Genomic DNA, 16249 nt, shown 5'->3' with positions numbered 1-16249 from the left:
AAGAGCTCAGATGGTAACCCAGTTCTAAGCAAAGAAGGGAAAGCAGAAAGGTGGAAGGAGTATAAAGAGGGTCTATACAAGGGTGATGTACTTGAGGACAATATTATGGAAATGGAAGAGGAGGTAGATGAAGATGAAATGGGAGATACAATACTGCGTGAAGAGTTTGACAGAGCACTGAAAGATCTGAGTCGAAACAAGGCCCAGGGAGTAGACAACATCCATTAGAACTACTGACGGCCTTGGGAGAGCCAGTCATGACAAAACTCTACCATCTGGTGAGCAAGATGTATGAGACAGGCGAAATACCCTCAGCCTTCAAGAACAATATAACAATTCCAATCCCAAAGAAAGCAGGTGTTAACAGATCTGAAAATTACCGAACTATCAGTTTAATAAGTCACAGCTGCAAAATACTAACGCGAATTCTTTACAGACGAATGGAAAAACTGGTAGAAGTCGACCTTGGGGAAGATCAATTTGGATTCCGTAGAAATGTTAGAACACGTGAGGCAATACTGACCTTACGCCTTATCTTAGAAGAAAGATTAAGGAAAGGCAAACCTACGTTTCTAGCATTTGTAGACTTAGAGAAAGCTTTTGGCAATGTTGACTGGAATACTCTCTTTCAAATTCTAAAGGTGGCTGGGGTAAAGTACAGGGAGCGAAAGGCTATTTACAATTTGTACAGAAACCAGATGGCAGTTATAAGAGTCGAGGGGCATGAAAGGAAAGCAGTGGTTGGGAAGGGAGTGAGACAGGGTTGTAGCCTATCCACGATGTTATTCAATTTGTATATTGAGCAAGGAAACAAAGGACAGGTTCGGAGTAGGTATTAAAATCCATGGAGAAGAAACAACAACTATGAGGTTTGCCGATGACATTGTAATTCTGTCAGAGACAGCAAAGGACTTGGAAGAGCAGTTGAACGGAATGGACAGGAGGATATAAGATGAACATCAACAAAAGCAAAACGAGGGTCATGGAATGTAGTCGAATTAAGTCGGGTGATGCTGAAGGAATTAGATTAGGAAATGAGACACTTAAAGTAGTAAAGGACTTCTGCTATTTGGGGAGCAAAATAACTGATGATGGTCGAAGTAGAGAGGATATAAAATGTAGACTGGCAATGGCAAGTAAAGCGTTTCTGAAGAAGAGAAATTTGTTAACATCGAGTATAGATTTAAGTGTCAGGAAGTCATTTCTGAAAGTATTTGTATGGAGTGTAGCCATGTATGGAAGTGAAACATGGATGATAAATAGTTTGGACAAGAAGAGAATAGAAGCTTTCGAAATGTGGTGATACAGAAGAATGCTAAAGATTAGATGGGTAGATCACATAACTAATGAGGAGGTATTGAACAGAATTGGAGAGAAGAGGAGCTTGTGGCACAACTTGACTAGAAGAAGGGATCGGTTGGTAGGACATGTTCTGAGACATCGAGGGATCACCAATTTAGTATTGGAGGGCAGTGTGGAGGGTAAAAATCGTAGAGGGAGACCAAGAGATGAATACACTACGCAGATTCAGAAGGATGTCGGTTGCAGGAAGTACTGGGAGATGGAAGCTTACACAGGATAGAGTAAAATGGAGAGCTACATCAAACCAGTCAAAAGACTGAAGACGATGACGACGACAACAACAAAAACGAAAATAATACAACAATAATTGCTCTGTACAAAAGACACACAAATAAAGCATATCTAGTGTCAACCAGCATAAAAATTGGACTGCTAGTGTTACAGGTATTGAATGAAATATGGAATCATTTATCATGACACATTATCATAGAAAGAAAATTTTCTATATCCCATTTCATAGGAATAATTTTATCCCATTTCAATTTGCTGCCATTCCTTTGAATAATTACTGCAATGAGTCATATGTAGTGAAGCAGGGCACTGCTGGCAGAATCAACACCTTCATATAATGCAACCACTTGTGACTGCTTTCTAACTGCAACACATTTGTACTAGTCTCTACAACAATATTTTGCTGATTTATAAGAAATGTTAGGTAATGTCTTATTCCTTTCCTGTAATTCAACATTTTCCGTATAATTTCATTACACCAGATACTTCAAAATAGACATTTTCCCTCCAATTTCTTCTTAATCCACTCTTTTATCTTTGTCTTGCATAGTCTGTTAGCTGTTCTCCTTAATTCTCTATATTATGCCACATTATTTTTGGTTTCTCTTTGTAGCACTTTTATTCTTGCCCTGTTCTTTTTCTCTGTTGCCGACCTGCAGTCTTCGTCAAACCATTTCTGGCTTCTTATGTTCGTTCTTATACCTACTATTTCTTCTACAGCATCTTTAATGGTTTTTTAAATCTTGCTCCATCTTTTGTCTACTCCTACTGCAGTCTGTTTACTGCTCAATTTTCTGCTTATTGTTACTTGGTATTTTTTTACTTCAGCTGGGTTTTCAGTTTGTACGTATACCAGTTCACCTTCCATTTGTTAATGACAGTTTCTCTCTCATGACTGATTTTATCATAAAGTGGTCTGAGTCACAGTTTAGTCCTCTGCAGCTCTGAACATCTATAACTGGTGTGGAGTGGCAAGCAACCACTAAAATATGGCCATTCTGATTGACTACCCCATTGACTGTGGACTTCCAAGTGCCCAGATGGATCCTTTTGTGTAGGAAGCAGGTACTTTTAATAATCATATTATTCCTTGCTGTGAACTGGCATAGTCAGTTTCCATTTTCCATTGTTGTTGTTTTCTTCATGTAGTGAATATTTCCCAGAAAATCCATATTGATGTTGACTCTTCCCTATTATTGCATTACAATCTCTTACTACTAGTATCAGGAAATATTTATGTACTGCGCAACATACTTTTTCCAAGTCTTCCTACACTTTTCTTTTATTATATCCCCTCTTTCCTCTGTTGGTGCATGTGCACTTACTATTGATACATTTCCAAATTTCCCTCTTAGCCTGAGTCTGCACATCCTTTCATTTATAGGTTCAAATTCTAGTAGTCTTTTCATAACTTCCTTGTTATTATAAATCCTGGTCTGAATTGGCCTGTTCTTTCTTCTGGTCCACTATACACTAATGAGTACTTAGGTTTATCTATCTGCCTATTATCCAGCCATCTTATTTCCTGTAGTCCTATGGCATCATATTTAACTTTTAAAATTTTATTGGCTATTTCTTCCATTTTTCCAGGCTGAAGCATTGTCCTCACATTCCAAGATGCTACTGGGAGGTCCTTTATCTGTTTTCTTTGCTGGGATCATGATACATGTTTTCCATGCAGTTTCCAAGACTTCTGCTGAATTTCTGGACTATTCTTTTCTTCAACAGTATGGGGTTATTAGCCCCATGCCCAGCCCCCAAACTGGAGGACCAGGATTTGTATTACGCTTACTCCTCCAGGGAAGCTGACTTCACTACATCTCTAGATTCCTTCCTGCCCTATGTTGTGGGAAACACTTCGTCTGGCTCCTCAGTTGAGACCAATCCAGCTCAGATAACCCTACCAATAGCTATGCTACCACAGGCACAACTCTTGACTTCAACAACGCACCCCCCCCCCCCCCCCTCCCTCTCAGGCACTGAAGGTGCCTACTAGAATTCGGTGGCCACTGGGAAAGCAGGTCCTCAAAAGGCCTCCTCCTAACCAATACACACCCATCACTGGCACCGAGGCAGAACTACCTTTCATCAGAAAAAACAACACACCTCCACCCTGCCCTCCAGTGCGCTATTGCTTGATACAATACACACCTCCACACTGCCTTCCAGTGAGCTATCACTTGATACCACTGAAGTCAAAACCAGTGGTGGTTTGGGATCAGTGGAATGCATGCTACAGGGCATCTGGCTTGGAGCTGCCCTTGAAGTTACCAATTAGTAACAGTTCATTGTGTCACTGTGGTGTCAACTAATGTTCAAACTGCTGCTGCAGATGCAGTACAATGCGCCAGAGCCATATACCAAACACAATGGTCTTCACTCTCGATAGTGCCATGTGGTTGTCCGGAGCCCGGTCTTGTTGCGACCATACATTCCAGTGACCACCACTGCCACTGATCATGTATAAAGGCTATATTTGAGCCACGTCTTTCCACATTATCGCAGACGGAATATCTGTCTTCTCATAGCCCTATTGCATGATATCGTTCAAACTCAGTGAAGCGTTGACAATGGCATCTTTGTCACCTTAAAGGCATTCTTGACTAACATCAACTCACCGTGTCCAGTCTCAAAAGTAACTAACACTCATGAGCTTTACAGTACGTACTTACAGAAAATCTGATTTGCATCTTCATAGTGATGTCACTAGCACCACTGTCATGTGACTGGTGTGAAATTTGAAGAGACATCGTCGTTCAGATGTACAAATGTGCATATTAACTTTTATTCATGTCACACTACTCCTTCTGGGTGTTGCATCTCCCCCCCCCATCCCATCAGTGTAGTTTTTCAAAAAAATAAAAAAACCTTATTCACTTCCCGTGAAACACCAGCATTCTGCAGAATGTAAATTGGGAAACCCTGGTCCACAACTTTAAACATAATGTTTTTCCCCCCATATTCCAAAGAGAATACACTATACATAATACCAACGTTCAAAACCACACAACGTAGCTAGAGTTTCTGATGGCTGAATTTCCCTCCACTGTACCAGTAAACCATAAAGGATTAGAAGACACTGGGAAGAGCATCAAATTATTAAATGAAAAATGGAAAATCCAGAATGGAATAATGACAATATTATGAAAAGGACAGATTCCTCCTCACCATATAGCAGAGATGTTAAGTCGCAGATAGGCACAAAAAAATAACAGTCAAACAAGTAAGCTTTCAGCCGAAAGGCCTTCATCCAAGTTAAACAAAACACACACACACACACACACACACACACACACACACAGGCGGGCGGGCGGGCGGGCGCGACTACAGTCTCTGACTACTGAGGCCAGACTATAAGCAGCTGCACATTATGGGAGAAGCAATCTGAGTAGTGGTGGTGGTGGTGGTGGTGGTGGTGGTGGTGAGGATGCTGTGGTGTGGAGGGGGAGCAGGGATGAGGTGAAGAAAGGGTTGGGCACCTGGGGGCAGTTGGGAGGTTAGACGGAGGGCTTGTGGGAGGAAGGGGTGGGGGTAGGGGGAGGGGGGAGCAGAAAAGAAGAAAACTGGTTGGATTGGTGGAAGAGAGGGCTGTGTATAGTGCTGGAGTGGGAACAGGGCAGGGAATAGGTGGGTGTGGGTGGATTAGCCCCCCCTCCCCCTCTGCAGCTCCAAAACCACTCCATTAACTTTCCTGAATTTCTTAACCTTGAACCTTGCCTCACCATCATTCCCCAAATCCCTCAACATGCGAGCTAACCTTACATCCATAGAAAGAAATACAATCCACAACCTAAAAACTGATCCCCACCTTATAAACCTACCTGCTGACAAACACTCCACCGATGTTGTTTTGAAATGCAAGGATTACCTGGCAGAAGGACTCCACCCGCTGTCAGATGCATCCACCTACAAAGCCTCCTCACCCCTATCATTCCCCGCACTGCTACCTTCTACATGTTTCCTAAAGTCCATAAACCCAGCCATCCATGGCACCCCATTGTGGCCAGTTACTGTGCCCCCACTGAGAGAATTTCTGCTCTCATAGACCAACACCTTCAGCCTCTTAGCACCAACCTACCCTCTTATATACAAGATACCAACCATTCCCACCACTGACTCTTCACAGTTCCTGTTTCTTTACCACATGGTGCTCTGCTCGTCACTATTGATGTCACCTCCCTTTACACTAACATTCCTAATGCCCTGTCCTTGCCGCTATTGAACACTACCTTTCACAATGCCCGACTGATTCCAAACCTACAACCTCTTTCCTAGTGACCATGACCAACTACATTCTCACACACAACTATTTCTCCTTTGGAGGCATCACCTAAAAATACAAAGCAGTAATGGGCACCCACACGGCACCATTCTATGTCAACCTGTACTTGGGCCATCTAGAGGAATCCTTTCTAAGTAACTGGAATTTCAAACCCCTCATCTGGTTCAGATTCAACAGTGACATCTGTGTGATATAGATTGAGATGAGGACACCCTGTCCTCCATAACCTCAACACCTTCTCCTCCATTTGCTTCAACTGGTCCTCCTCAACCCAACAAGACATCTTCCTCGATGTTCACATCCACCTCAAAGATGGCTGCAGCAATACCTCCATCCATATCAAACCTACCAGCAATACCTCCACTTTGACAGCTGCCGTCCGTCCCATATGAAGAAGTCCCTCCCATACAGCCTAGCCATCCATGGCCATCGCATCAGTGGTGACGAGCAGTCCCTCGCAAAATATGCAAAGGATCTCATTGAGGCCTTCTCAGACTGTAATTACCCTCCCAATCTTGTACAGAAACTGATTTCTCTTGCCTTACCTCTCCAGTCACCCACTACTTCCAAAATTCACACTGTCTGGCCAGAGAGGAGCATTCCCCTTATGACTCAGTACCAGCCAGACCTGGAACAACTGAATTGTATTCTCTGCCAGGGTTTCAACTACCTCTAATTGTGCCCTGAAATGAGGATTGTTCTACCCACTATCCTTTCCATGCCTTCCATAGTGATAATCTGCCGCCCACTGAACCTATACAATATCCTCGCCCATCCCTACACAATGCCTCCTCCCAACCCCTTGACTCAAGGCTCATATCCCTGTAATAGACCTAGGTGCAAGACCTGTGCCATACACCTTCCAAATACTATCACAACAACCACCAGCCACTCCAGTCCGGTCATATGCATCATCTAAGCCACCAAAGGCAGGACTACCTGTGAAACCAGTCGTGATTTAAAAGCTAAGCTGCAACCAACGTGCTGCATTCTGTGCACGTATGACAACCAAAAAGCTGTTCTACACATGAATAGCCACCGACAAACTGTGGCCAAGAAACAGTTGGAGCATCCAGTTGCTTAGCATGCTGCCCAACACAATGTTCTTCATTTTCATAACTGCTTCAGAGCCTATGCCATCTGGATCCTTCCTAGCAACACTAGCTTTTCTTTCTTACACAGGTGGCAACTCTCCCTGCAATGTAGCCTATGTTCCTGTAACCCTCCAGGCCTCAACCTTCGTTAGTCATTGTCCTACACCCACAGTCTTTTTACTTCTCTCCTTTTCCACTGCCCTCCCCTTGCCCTCTGTCTAACCTTCCGATTGACCCTTGCTGCCATATCCTCTCTCTACCTTGTCCCTGTATGTTCCTACAAGCAGCACTTCACTGTTCCCCACTCCTACCCTGCTCTCTCTCCCCCTATCCATCCCAGATTGCTTTTCCCATCACACACTGCTGCTCACAGTCTGGCCTTGGCAGCCAGAGGCTGTGATCGTGTGTTTGTTTTTTTGTCCAATTCAGACGATGATCTTTCTGCCCAAGCTTACTTGTTTCACCATCTTTTGTTGTGCCATTCTGTGATCCATATCTCTGCAATATGGTGAGTAGCAATCTAACCTTTTCATAAAATAGGTTTGCTGTGACATTTGGGGTGGGAGTGGGGTGGGGGGGGGGGGGGAGGTGGCGACCTGGGTCTCTAAAACCATAGAATTTAAAGTCATAATCACATTTTCCTTCATTTGAAAAGAAAACCAGTACTGACTTTACAGTCAACATAGCATAAAAAAAAGAGAGAACAGCAAGGCAGACGACACACAGTAATAAACTAAACTTTAAGACAGAACTATACTGTTTATTTGGGATCAAGTTACTTTGAATATTGGATCAAAGCAAGGCAATTATATATAATTACGTATATGAAGGAAATCACTACTCACCAAATGTGAAAAGGCACTGAGCAGCAGACACACACACACACACACACACACACACACACACACACACACACACACACAAGTTTAATCCTTTATTACTTTTATGTTGTAATTTCATATACTGACACGTCCCATGACTTTGGATATTTGCTCCTCAATGTGGTCCTATGGAACTTGACTTGTAAATAACAATATATATTATACATATTTATTTATTTTGTAGTCCCTTGGCACTGCAGCCCAACTATATAGGATAGTGGTGTGTGTGTGTGTGTGTGTGTGTGTGTGTGTGTGTGAGGGGCGCATGCGCGTGTGTGTCATCCAACGAATGCCATGCCTTTATGTTTCTTAGTATCTTCTTTTATTGTGCTAGTAGGTGATTTATTCTCACAAATATAATTATCTTCCATTCTAAATTTCCCACAGACAAGAACCGACAGTAACTCATTTCTCACCCACTGTTCATAATAAAAGGAACCTATGGTTTCAGAAGCTTAGATAGAAGTATAAACCCACCAACCTGCCCCTCTATTCTGAGGCCAGACTCTGTCTGTCGGAAGTATGATGGAGGAGTTACATCCTAAAAAAACCTTTGCCTGACTAGCATGGCTAGTAGTACTTCAGAGGGGCCTTTGCCGCTGTTACAATGGAGACTGCAATGGACTGTGAGACAAGTGTCAATAAGGCTCTAAGAGCAGAAGCAGCAGCCCTTTCTGTTGGGATTGGTACAGGAGAGAAGCTTCATGAGAGAAGCTTCATCTTGGAGGGAGCAGAGCAGCAGTTCCTCCAATTGTCATATTTGGCAGAAATCATGGAGATTTGTACGGCAGCTGTTATGCTGTCTGCAGGTGTGGTCAAAATGACTAACTGCTGCAGTACTGATATGTGGAAGGCAATACGATACCAGCTGCACTTACCTGCTAATAATGTCATGATGGGTTTCTTCTGTGCAAAATAGTCCCCTATTCAGATCTCTGAGGAGCTGTCAGAGAAAATGAGAATGCTAACAGAATAAGAAAATGAAGTGAACAGAGAGAAGGGTTGTAAACATATTACAACATGAGTTGCTGCTTAACACTAGAGTTGAAGGGATGGTGAAAGGAAAGAATTGCTGGTGCTGGTCTAGATATGAGCATATATTTGATGTGGGATGCAGTGATAATGTTGCAATTGAAAGGGTAGCTGACAAGTGACTGGAATGAAGAAATGCACCAGACCAACCTTAGGAAGAAGAAAGATTAGGGTTTAACATCTCACTGATGATGAGACACTAGAGTTGGAGCACAAGCTTTCATGTACATCAGTTTGTCACTATCTGCCACACTGCATTTTATTCATCACTGTTTTTAATGATATTTAATTTATACATAAATTTTCCTTACATATTATGCAAAACATGCTCTAACACTTACTATTTGTGGAACTGTTCACTGTTGCATCAGATGAGACTAATGTTGCCACAGCTTTTTCTACATCTCCTTGATGTTTTTTAAGAGCAAGTTTTGCTCTTTTGGCATCAAAACCCATTGAAACAATCTGAAACAATTTGTGTGGTTATAATGTTTCTAATACCATCTGGACACACTATGTCTACTATTAAAAGTAAATATCACCAGCCTGCACAATGATTGCCTGAAGTAACGGCTTCTAGACTTTTCAAAATTTTATTTAAAATCTGCATTACAGTTCAAACTATATGTTTATGTAAGTAATGAATAATGACAATGTTACAAGTCAAGTGACTAAATGATAATGATATGCAAAACAGCTTCAAATAATGATTAAATCTGTGATGTACAAAACAAAATTGTGTGTGATTAGAATACACATAATAAAGAGGAGGGTAAACTAATGTTTAACATACCATCAACAATGATGTTATTAGACATTGAAGTACAATCTCAGATGGATAAAGGTTGGGGAAAGAAATTGATAATGCCCCCCCTGAAGCCATCCCAACATTTGCCTCGCTCAATTTCAAGAAATCTAACTCAGATTGGCTAGACCAAGATCTGAACTATACTCCTATCCAGTTGCTACTTGAATGTACTAACTACTGAGCAGCCTAGTTTGGTATTGTGACAAAAATAAAATATTAAAAAATGAAGAAATATTAGATTTTAATGTTCAATCACTGTCATAATAGACAGAGCACAAACTCGGAGTACGTAATAATTGATCATGAAAATGGTTGCATACTTAGGCATCTCAGCATTAAGGATATTTCAGACTACCTATATCAGGATGACTGGAGAGGGTTTGGAACCTGTTCCCCATGAAAATGAGTCAACTGTCTTAACCACACTGTCTCACTTGGTCAAAGAAGTAACAGGTTGTTAAGTAAGAAATTTTCTAAATATCATATATAGGGCACCTTTATATGAAGTCAAAAACATTCATAGGCAGGAAGCATTATAAACTGTGAAACTAGAAATAAAACAATGGGAAGCCTAGGAGGGAGTAACAACAATGTGAAAAATATCAATTGCTACTCACTACAAACAGCAGGCACTGATAAATACTTAAGCTTTCAGACAAAAAAGTACTTCATCTGAAAAATAAAACATTTGGAAGAAGGACTTTTTGTCCAAAAGCTTCCAGTCCTTTCACTGTGTCTGCCTACAACTCAATGTGTCTTCTATGAGCTGAGTAGTCATCTATCCTTTTCATATGTTGTAACAAGAAATAATGTACAGTATTGTTAAAATTAAAATTATTACTAGTTAAGGAAAAGACATCTATTTTAAAAAAGGGGAATCTTTAACTATTCCAAAGAGGAAGATGGTAACATTTACCAGCCTTGCATACAACAGAATATGAGCAGGCTACATAATTTTCATATTTCTGAAATCAGAACGACTGATTTATCCATTTCAAGTGGAAAAATGATATGAACTGAGGAGCCTCTTAGTTTTGTGGAATTTCAAGGGGGTGAAAATCAAAGTCTGAGGATTCGTCTTATGTATTATTGGAGGTATAAAAGAAACAAAAGATGATGTGACTTACCAAATGAAAGCGCTGGCACGTTGATAGACACACAAACATACACACAAATTAGATATATTTTTCCCACGTGGAATGTTTCCCTCTATCTAAAAAGAAAGATGATGAGACTTACCAAACAAAAGCGCTGGCAGGTCGATAGACACACAAACAAACACACAAAATTCAAGCTTTCGCAACAAACGGTTGCTTCATCAGGAAAGAGGGAAGGAGAGGGAAAGACGAAAGGATGTGGGTTTTAAGGGAGAGGGTAAGGAGTCATTCCAATCCCGAGAGCGGAAAGACTTACCTTAGGGGGAAAAAAGGACAGGTATACACTCGCGCGCGCGCGCGCCCCCCCCCCCCCCCCCCCCCCCCCCACACACACACACACACACACACACACACACACACACACACACACACACACACACACACACACACATATCCATCCGCATATACACAGACACAAGCAGACATTTGTAAAGGCAAAGAGTTTGGACAGAGATGTCAGTCGAGGTGGAAGTACAGAGGCAAAGATGATGTTGAAAGTCAGGTGAGGTATGAGCGGCAGCAAATTGAAATTAGCGGAGATTGAGGCCTGGTGGATAGCGAGAAGAGAGGATATGCTGAAGGGCAAGTTCCCATCTCCGGAGTTCTGACAGGTTGGTGTTAGTGGGAAGTATCCAGATAACCCGGACGGTGTAACACTGTGCCAAGATGTGCTGGCCGTGCACCAAGGCATGTTTAGGCACAGGGTGATCCTCATTACCATCAAACACTGTCTGCCTGTGTCCATTCATGCGAATGGACAGTTTGTTGCTCGTCATTCCCACATAGAAGGCTTCACAGTGTAGGCAGGTCAGTTGGTAAATCACGTGGGTGCTTTCACACATGGCTCTGCCTTTGATCGTGTACACCTTCCAGGTTACAGGACTGGAGTAGGTGGTGGTGGGAGGGTGCATGGGACAGGTTTTACACCGGGGGCGGTTACAAGGGGAGGAGCCAGAGGGTAGGGAAGGTGGTTTGGGGATTTGATAGGGATGAACGAAGAGGTTACGAAGGTTAGGTGGACGGCGGAAAGACACTCTAGGTGGAGTGGGGAGGATTTCATGAAGGATGGATCTCATTTCAGGGCAGGATTTGAGGAAGTCGTATCCCTGCTGGAGAGCCACATTCAGAATCTGATCCAGTCCCAGAAAGTATCCTGTCACAAGTGGGGCACTTTTGAGGTTCTACTGTGGAAGGTTCCGGGTTTGAGGAGATGAGGAAGTGGCTCTGGTTATTTGCTTCTGTAACAGGTCAGGAGGGTAGTTACGGGATGCGAAAGCTGTTTTCAGGTTGTTGGTGTAATGGGTCAAGGATTCCGGACTGGAGCAGATTCGTTTGCCACGAAGACCTAGGCTGTAGGGAAGGGACTGTTTGATGTGGAATGGGTGGCAGCTGTCATAATGGAGGTACTGTTGCTTGTTGGTGGGTTTGATGTGGACGGACGTGTGAAGCTGGCCATTGGACAGGTGGAGGTCAACGTCAAGGAAAGTGGCATGGGATTTAGAGTAGGACCAGGTGAATCTGATGGAACCAAAGGAGTTTAGGTTGGAGAGGAAATTCTGGAGTTCTTCTTCACTGTGAGTCCAGATCATGAAAATGTCATCAATAAATCTGTACCAAACTTTGGGTTGGCAGGCCTGGGTAACCAAGAAGGCTTCCTCTAAGCGACCCATGAATAGGTTGGCGTATGAGGGGGCCATCCTGGTACCCATGGCTGTTCCCTTTAATTGTTGGTATGTCTGGCCTTCGAAAGTGAAGAAGTTGTGGGTCAGGATGAAGCTGGCTAAGGTAATGAGGAAAGAGGTTTTAGGTAGGGTGGCAGGTGATCGGCGTGAAAGGAAGTGCTCCATCGCAGCGAGGCCCTGGACATGCGGAATATTTGTGTATAAGGAAGTGGCATCAATGGTTACAAGGATGGTTTCCGGGGTTAACAGACGGGGTAGGGATTCCAGGCGTTCGAGAAAGTGGTTGGTGTCTTTGATGAAGGATGGGAGACTGCATGTAATGGGTTGAAGGTGTTGATCTACGTAGGCAGAGATGCGTTCTGAGGGGGCTTGGTAACCAGCTACAATGGGACGGGGGTGCGGGGTGTTGGTGGGGTCAGGAGGTTGATGGAGTCAGGTGAAAGGTTTTGTAGGGGGCCTAAGGTTCTGAGGATTCATTGAAGCTCTGCCTGGACATCAGGAATGGGATTATTTGGGGAAACTTTGTATGTGGTGTTGTCTGAAAGCTGACGCAGTCCCTCAGCCACATACTCCCGACGATCAAGTACCACAGTCGTGGAACCCTTGTCCGCCGGAAGAATGACGATGGATTGGTCAGCCTTCAGATCACGGATAGCCTGGGCTTCAGCAGTGGTGATGTTGGGAGTAGGATTAAGGTTTTTTAAGAAGGATTGAGAGGCAAGGCTGGAAGTTAGAAATTCCTGGAAGGTTAGGAGAGGGTGATTTTGAGGAAGAGGAGGTGGGTCCCGCTGTGACGGAGGACGTAACTGTTCCAGGCAGGGTTCAATTTGGATAGTGTCTTAGGGAGTTGGATCATTAGGAGTAGGATTAGGATCATTTTTCTTCGTGGCAAAGTGATATTTCCAGCAGAGAGTACGGGTGTAGAACAGTAAATCTTTGATGAGGGCTGTTTGGTTAAATCTGGGAGTGGGGCAGAAGGTGAGGCCTTTGGATAGGACAGAGGTTTCGGATTGGGAGAGAGGTTTGGAGGAAAGGTTAACTACTGAATTGGGGTGTTGTGGTTCCAGATTGTGTTGATTGGAATTTTGAGGTTTTGGAGGGAGTGGAGCTGGAAGTGGGAGATTGAGGAGATGGGAGAGACTGGGTTAGTGTGCAATGAGAGGAGGTTGAGGTTTGCTGGAAAGGTTGTGAAGGGTGAGTGAGTTACCTTTCCGGAGGTGGGAAACCAGGAGATTGGATAGTTTTTTAAGGTGGAGGGTGGCATGCTGTTCTAATTTGTGGTTGGCCTGTAGGAGGATGCTCTGAACAGCCGGTGTGGATGTGGGAGAGGAAAGATTGAGGACTTTTAATAAGGATAGGAGTTGACGGGTGTGTTGATTGGCTGAGTGGATGTGTAAGTGAAGGATTAGGTGGGTGAGGGCAATGGATTGTTCAGTTTGGAACTGGTATAGGGACTGATGGAAAGAAGGGTTGCAGCCAGAGATGGGAACTTTAAGTGTGAGGCCTTTGGGGGTGATGCCAAATGTCAGACAAGCCTGAGAAAATAAAATATGGGAGTGTAATCTGGCTAGGGCAAAGGCATGTTTGCGGAGGGAATGTAAATAAAACTTAATGGGGTCGTTGTGGAGGTGTTGTGAGGGTGACATGGTACTAGAAGGTGGAAAGTGTAACATGAGGCTGAAATGAAAGTAAGTATAAAAATATATGGGGAGAGATAAAGGTGAACTAGAAAGCAAATGGAGAGCTGGTGTGTAAAAAGGAGAAAAAGGGTTGGTTAGAGCTGGGCTATGTTGATCCTGTGGTGAACTTGTGTAGGTAGATAACGATGTGCATAAAGGTTAGGTGGTTGTGTTGCTGCCAAAACACGTTAAAGGGTGGAGAAATTCGGGAAAATTTCGAAAAAGCTACGTGAGGATGTATTAAAAGGAGTGGTTTGGTGGTGGCAGATTATGGAAATGAGGCTAACAATTGTCTGATGAAGAAATAATGATGTTAAAACCTGTGGGAAGCAGCTAAAAATGATCGCTGATGTGAGAAAAATGGAAATAGAAATAAAGCAAAAGTTATTAAAACTAGCCGAAAAGGTTGTTTAATAGCGGAAAGGAACTGTTTGTGAACTAGAAACGGTCGATTTTGTAGCAGCGGTAGTGGTGAAAGCGATTTTTTTTTTTTTTTTTTGTTATGGTTTGGAAGTGGGTTACGTATTATTACGTATTATTGAATATATATCGGCGGGATACAATTGTATATTGGATTACGGTAAAAAGGAGAAGGTGAATACAAAGTGAAACTACTGGCAAAAACAGGAGGAGGAAATAAGATGACAGAAAAGACTTAGAAATGTAACAGTGACAATAACAAACGTAATTGTTGGGTTCAAATTAATGATATGAATATAATAGAGGGAAACATTCCACGTGGAAAAAATATATCTAAAAAGAAAGATGATGAGACTTACCAAACAAAAGCGCTGGCAGGCCGATAGACACACAAACAAACACACAAAATTCAAGCTTTCGCAACAAACGGTTGCTTCTTCAGGAAAGAGGGAAGGAGAGGGAAAGACAAAAGGATGTGGGTTTTAAGGGAGAGGGTAAGGAGTCATTCCAATCCCTCTCCTTCCCTCTTTCCTGACAAAGCAACCGTTTGTTGCAAAAGCTTGAATTTTGTGTGTTTGTTTGTGTAATCCACTATACAATTTTATCCCGCCGATATAAACTCAATAATACGTAGTAATACGTAACCCAGTACCAAACCATTAAAAAAAAAAAAAAAAAAAAAAAAAAAAAAAAAAAAAAAAAAAAAAAAAAAAATCGACTTTCAACACTACCGCTGCTACAAAATCCACAGTTTCTAGTTCACAAACAGTTCCTTTCAGCTATTAAACAACCTTTTCGGCTAGTTTTAATAACTTTTGCTTTATTTCTATTTCCATTTTTCTCACATCAGCGATCATTTTTAGCTGCTTCCCACAGGTTTTAACATCATTATTTCTTCATCAGGCAATTGTTAGCCTCATTTCCATAATCTGCCACCACTAAACCACTCCTTTTAATACATCCTCACATCTTTTTTCGAAATTTTCACGAATTTCTCCATCCTTTAACGTGTTTTGGCAGCAACACAACCACCTAACCTTTATGCACATCGTTATCTACCTACACAAGTTCACCACAGGATCAACATAGCCCAGCTCTAACCAACCCTTTTTCGCCTTTTTTCACACCAGATCTCCATTTGCTTTCTAGTTCACCTTTATCTCTCCCCATATATTTTTATATTTACTTTCATTTCAGCCTCATGTTACACTTTCCACCTTCTAGTACCATGTCACCCTCACAACACCTCCACAACGACCCCATTAAGTTTTATTTACATTCCCTCCGCAAACATGCCTTTGCCCTAGCCAGATTACACTCCCATATTTTATTTTCTCAGGCTTGTCTGACATTTGGCATCACCCCCAAAGGCCTCACACTTAAAGTTCCCATCTCTGGCTGCAACCCTTCTTTCCATCAGTCCCTATACCAGTTCCAAACTGAACAATCCATTGCCCTCACCCACCTAATCCTTCACTTACACATCCACTCAGCCAATCAACACACCCGTCAACTCCTATCCTTATTAAAAGTCCTCAATCTTTCCTCTCCCACATCCACACCGGCTGTTCAGAGCATCCTCCTACACGCCAACCGCAAATTAGAACAGCATGCCTCCCTC

At 42.7% G+C, this 16249-nt stretch overlaps 1 protein-coding gene across 1 annotated transcript in view; it reads right to left on the bottom strand.

Moving 5' to 3' along the window:
- The window catches only part of LOC126091801 (NEDD8 ultimate buster 1-like), a 108923-nt gene that overhangs the window by 5239 nt on the left and 87435 nt on the right, over positions 1-16249 (bottom strand). Inside the window, exon 10 of the mRNA XM_049907094.1 lies at positions 9224-9347. Coding sequence (XP_049763051.1) covers positions 9224-9347 — 124 coding nt within the window. The remainder of the gene's footprint in view (positions 1-9223; positions 9348-16249) is intronic.

Source organism: Schistocerca cancellata, chromosome 1, assembly GCF_023864275.1.
Source record: "Schistocerca cancellata isolate TAMUIC-IGC-003103 chromosome 1, iqSchCanc2.1, whole genome shotgun sequence".
Classification (NCBI taxonomy): domain Eukaryota; kingdom Metazoa; phylum Arthropoda; class Insecta; order Orthoptera; family Acrididae; genus Schistocerca; species Schistocerca cancellata.
Note: the sequence above shows the minus strand (reverse complement) of the source record. Positions and strands in the feature narration are given on the sequence as shown.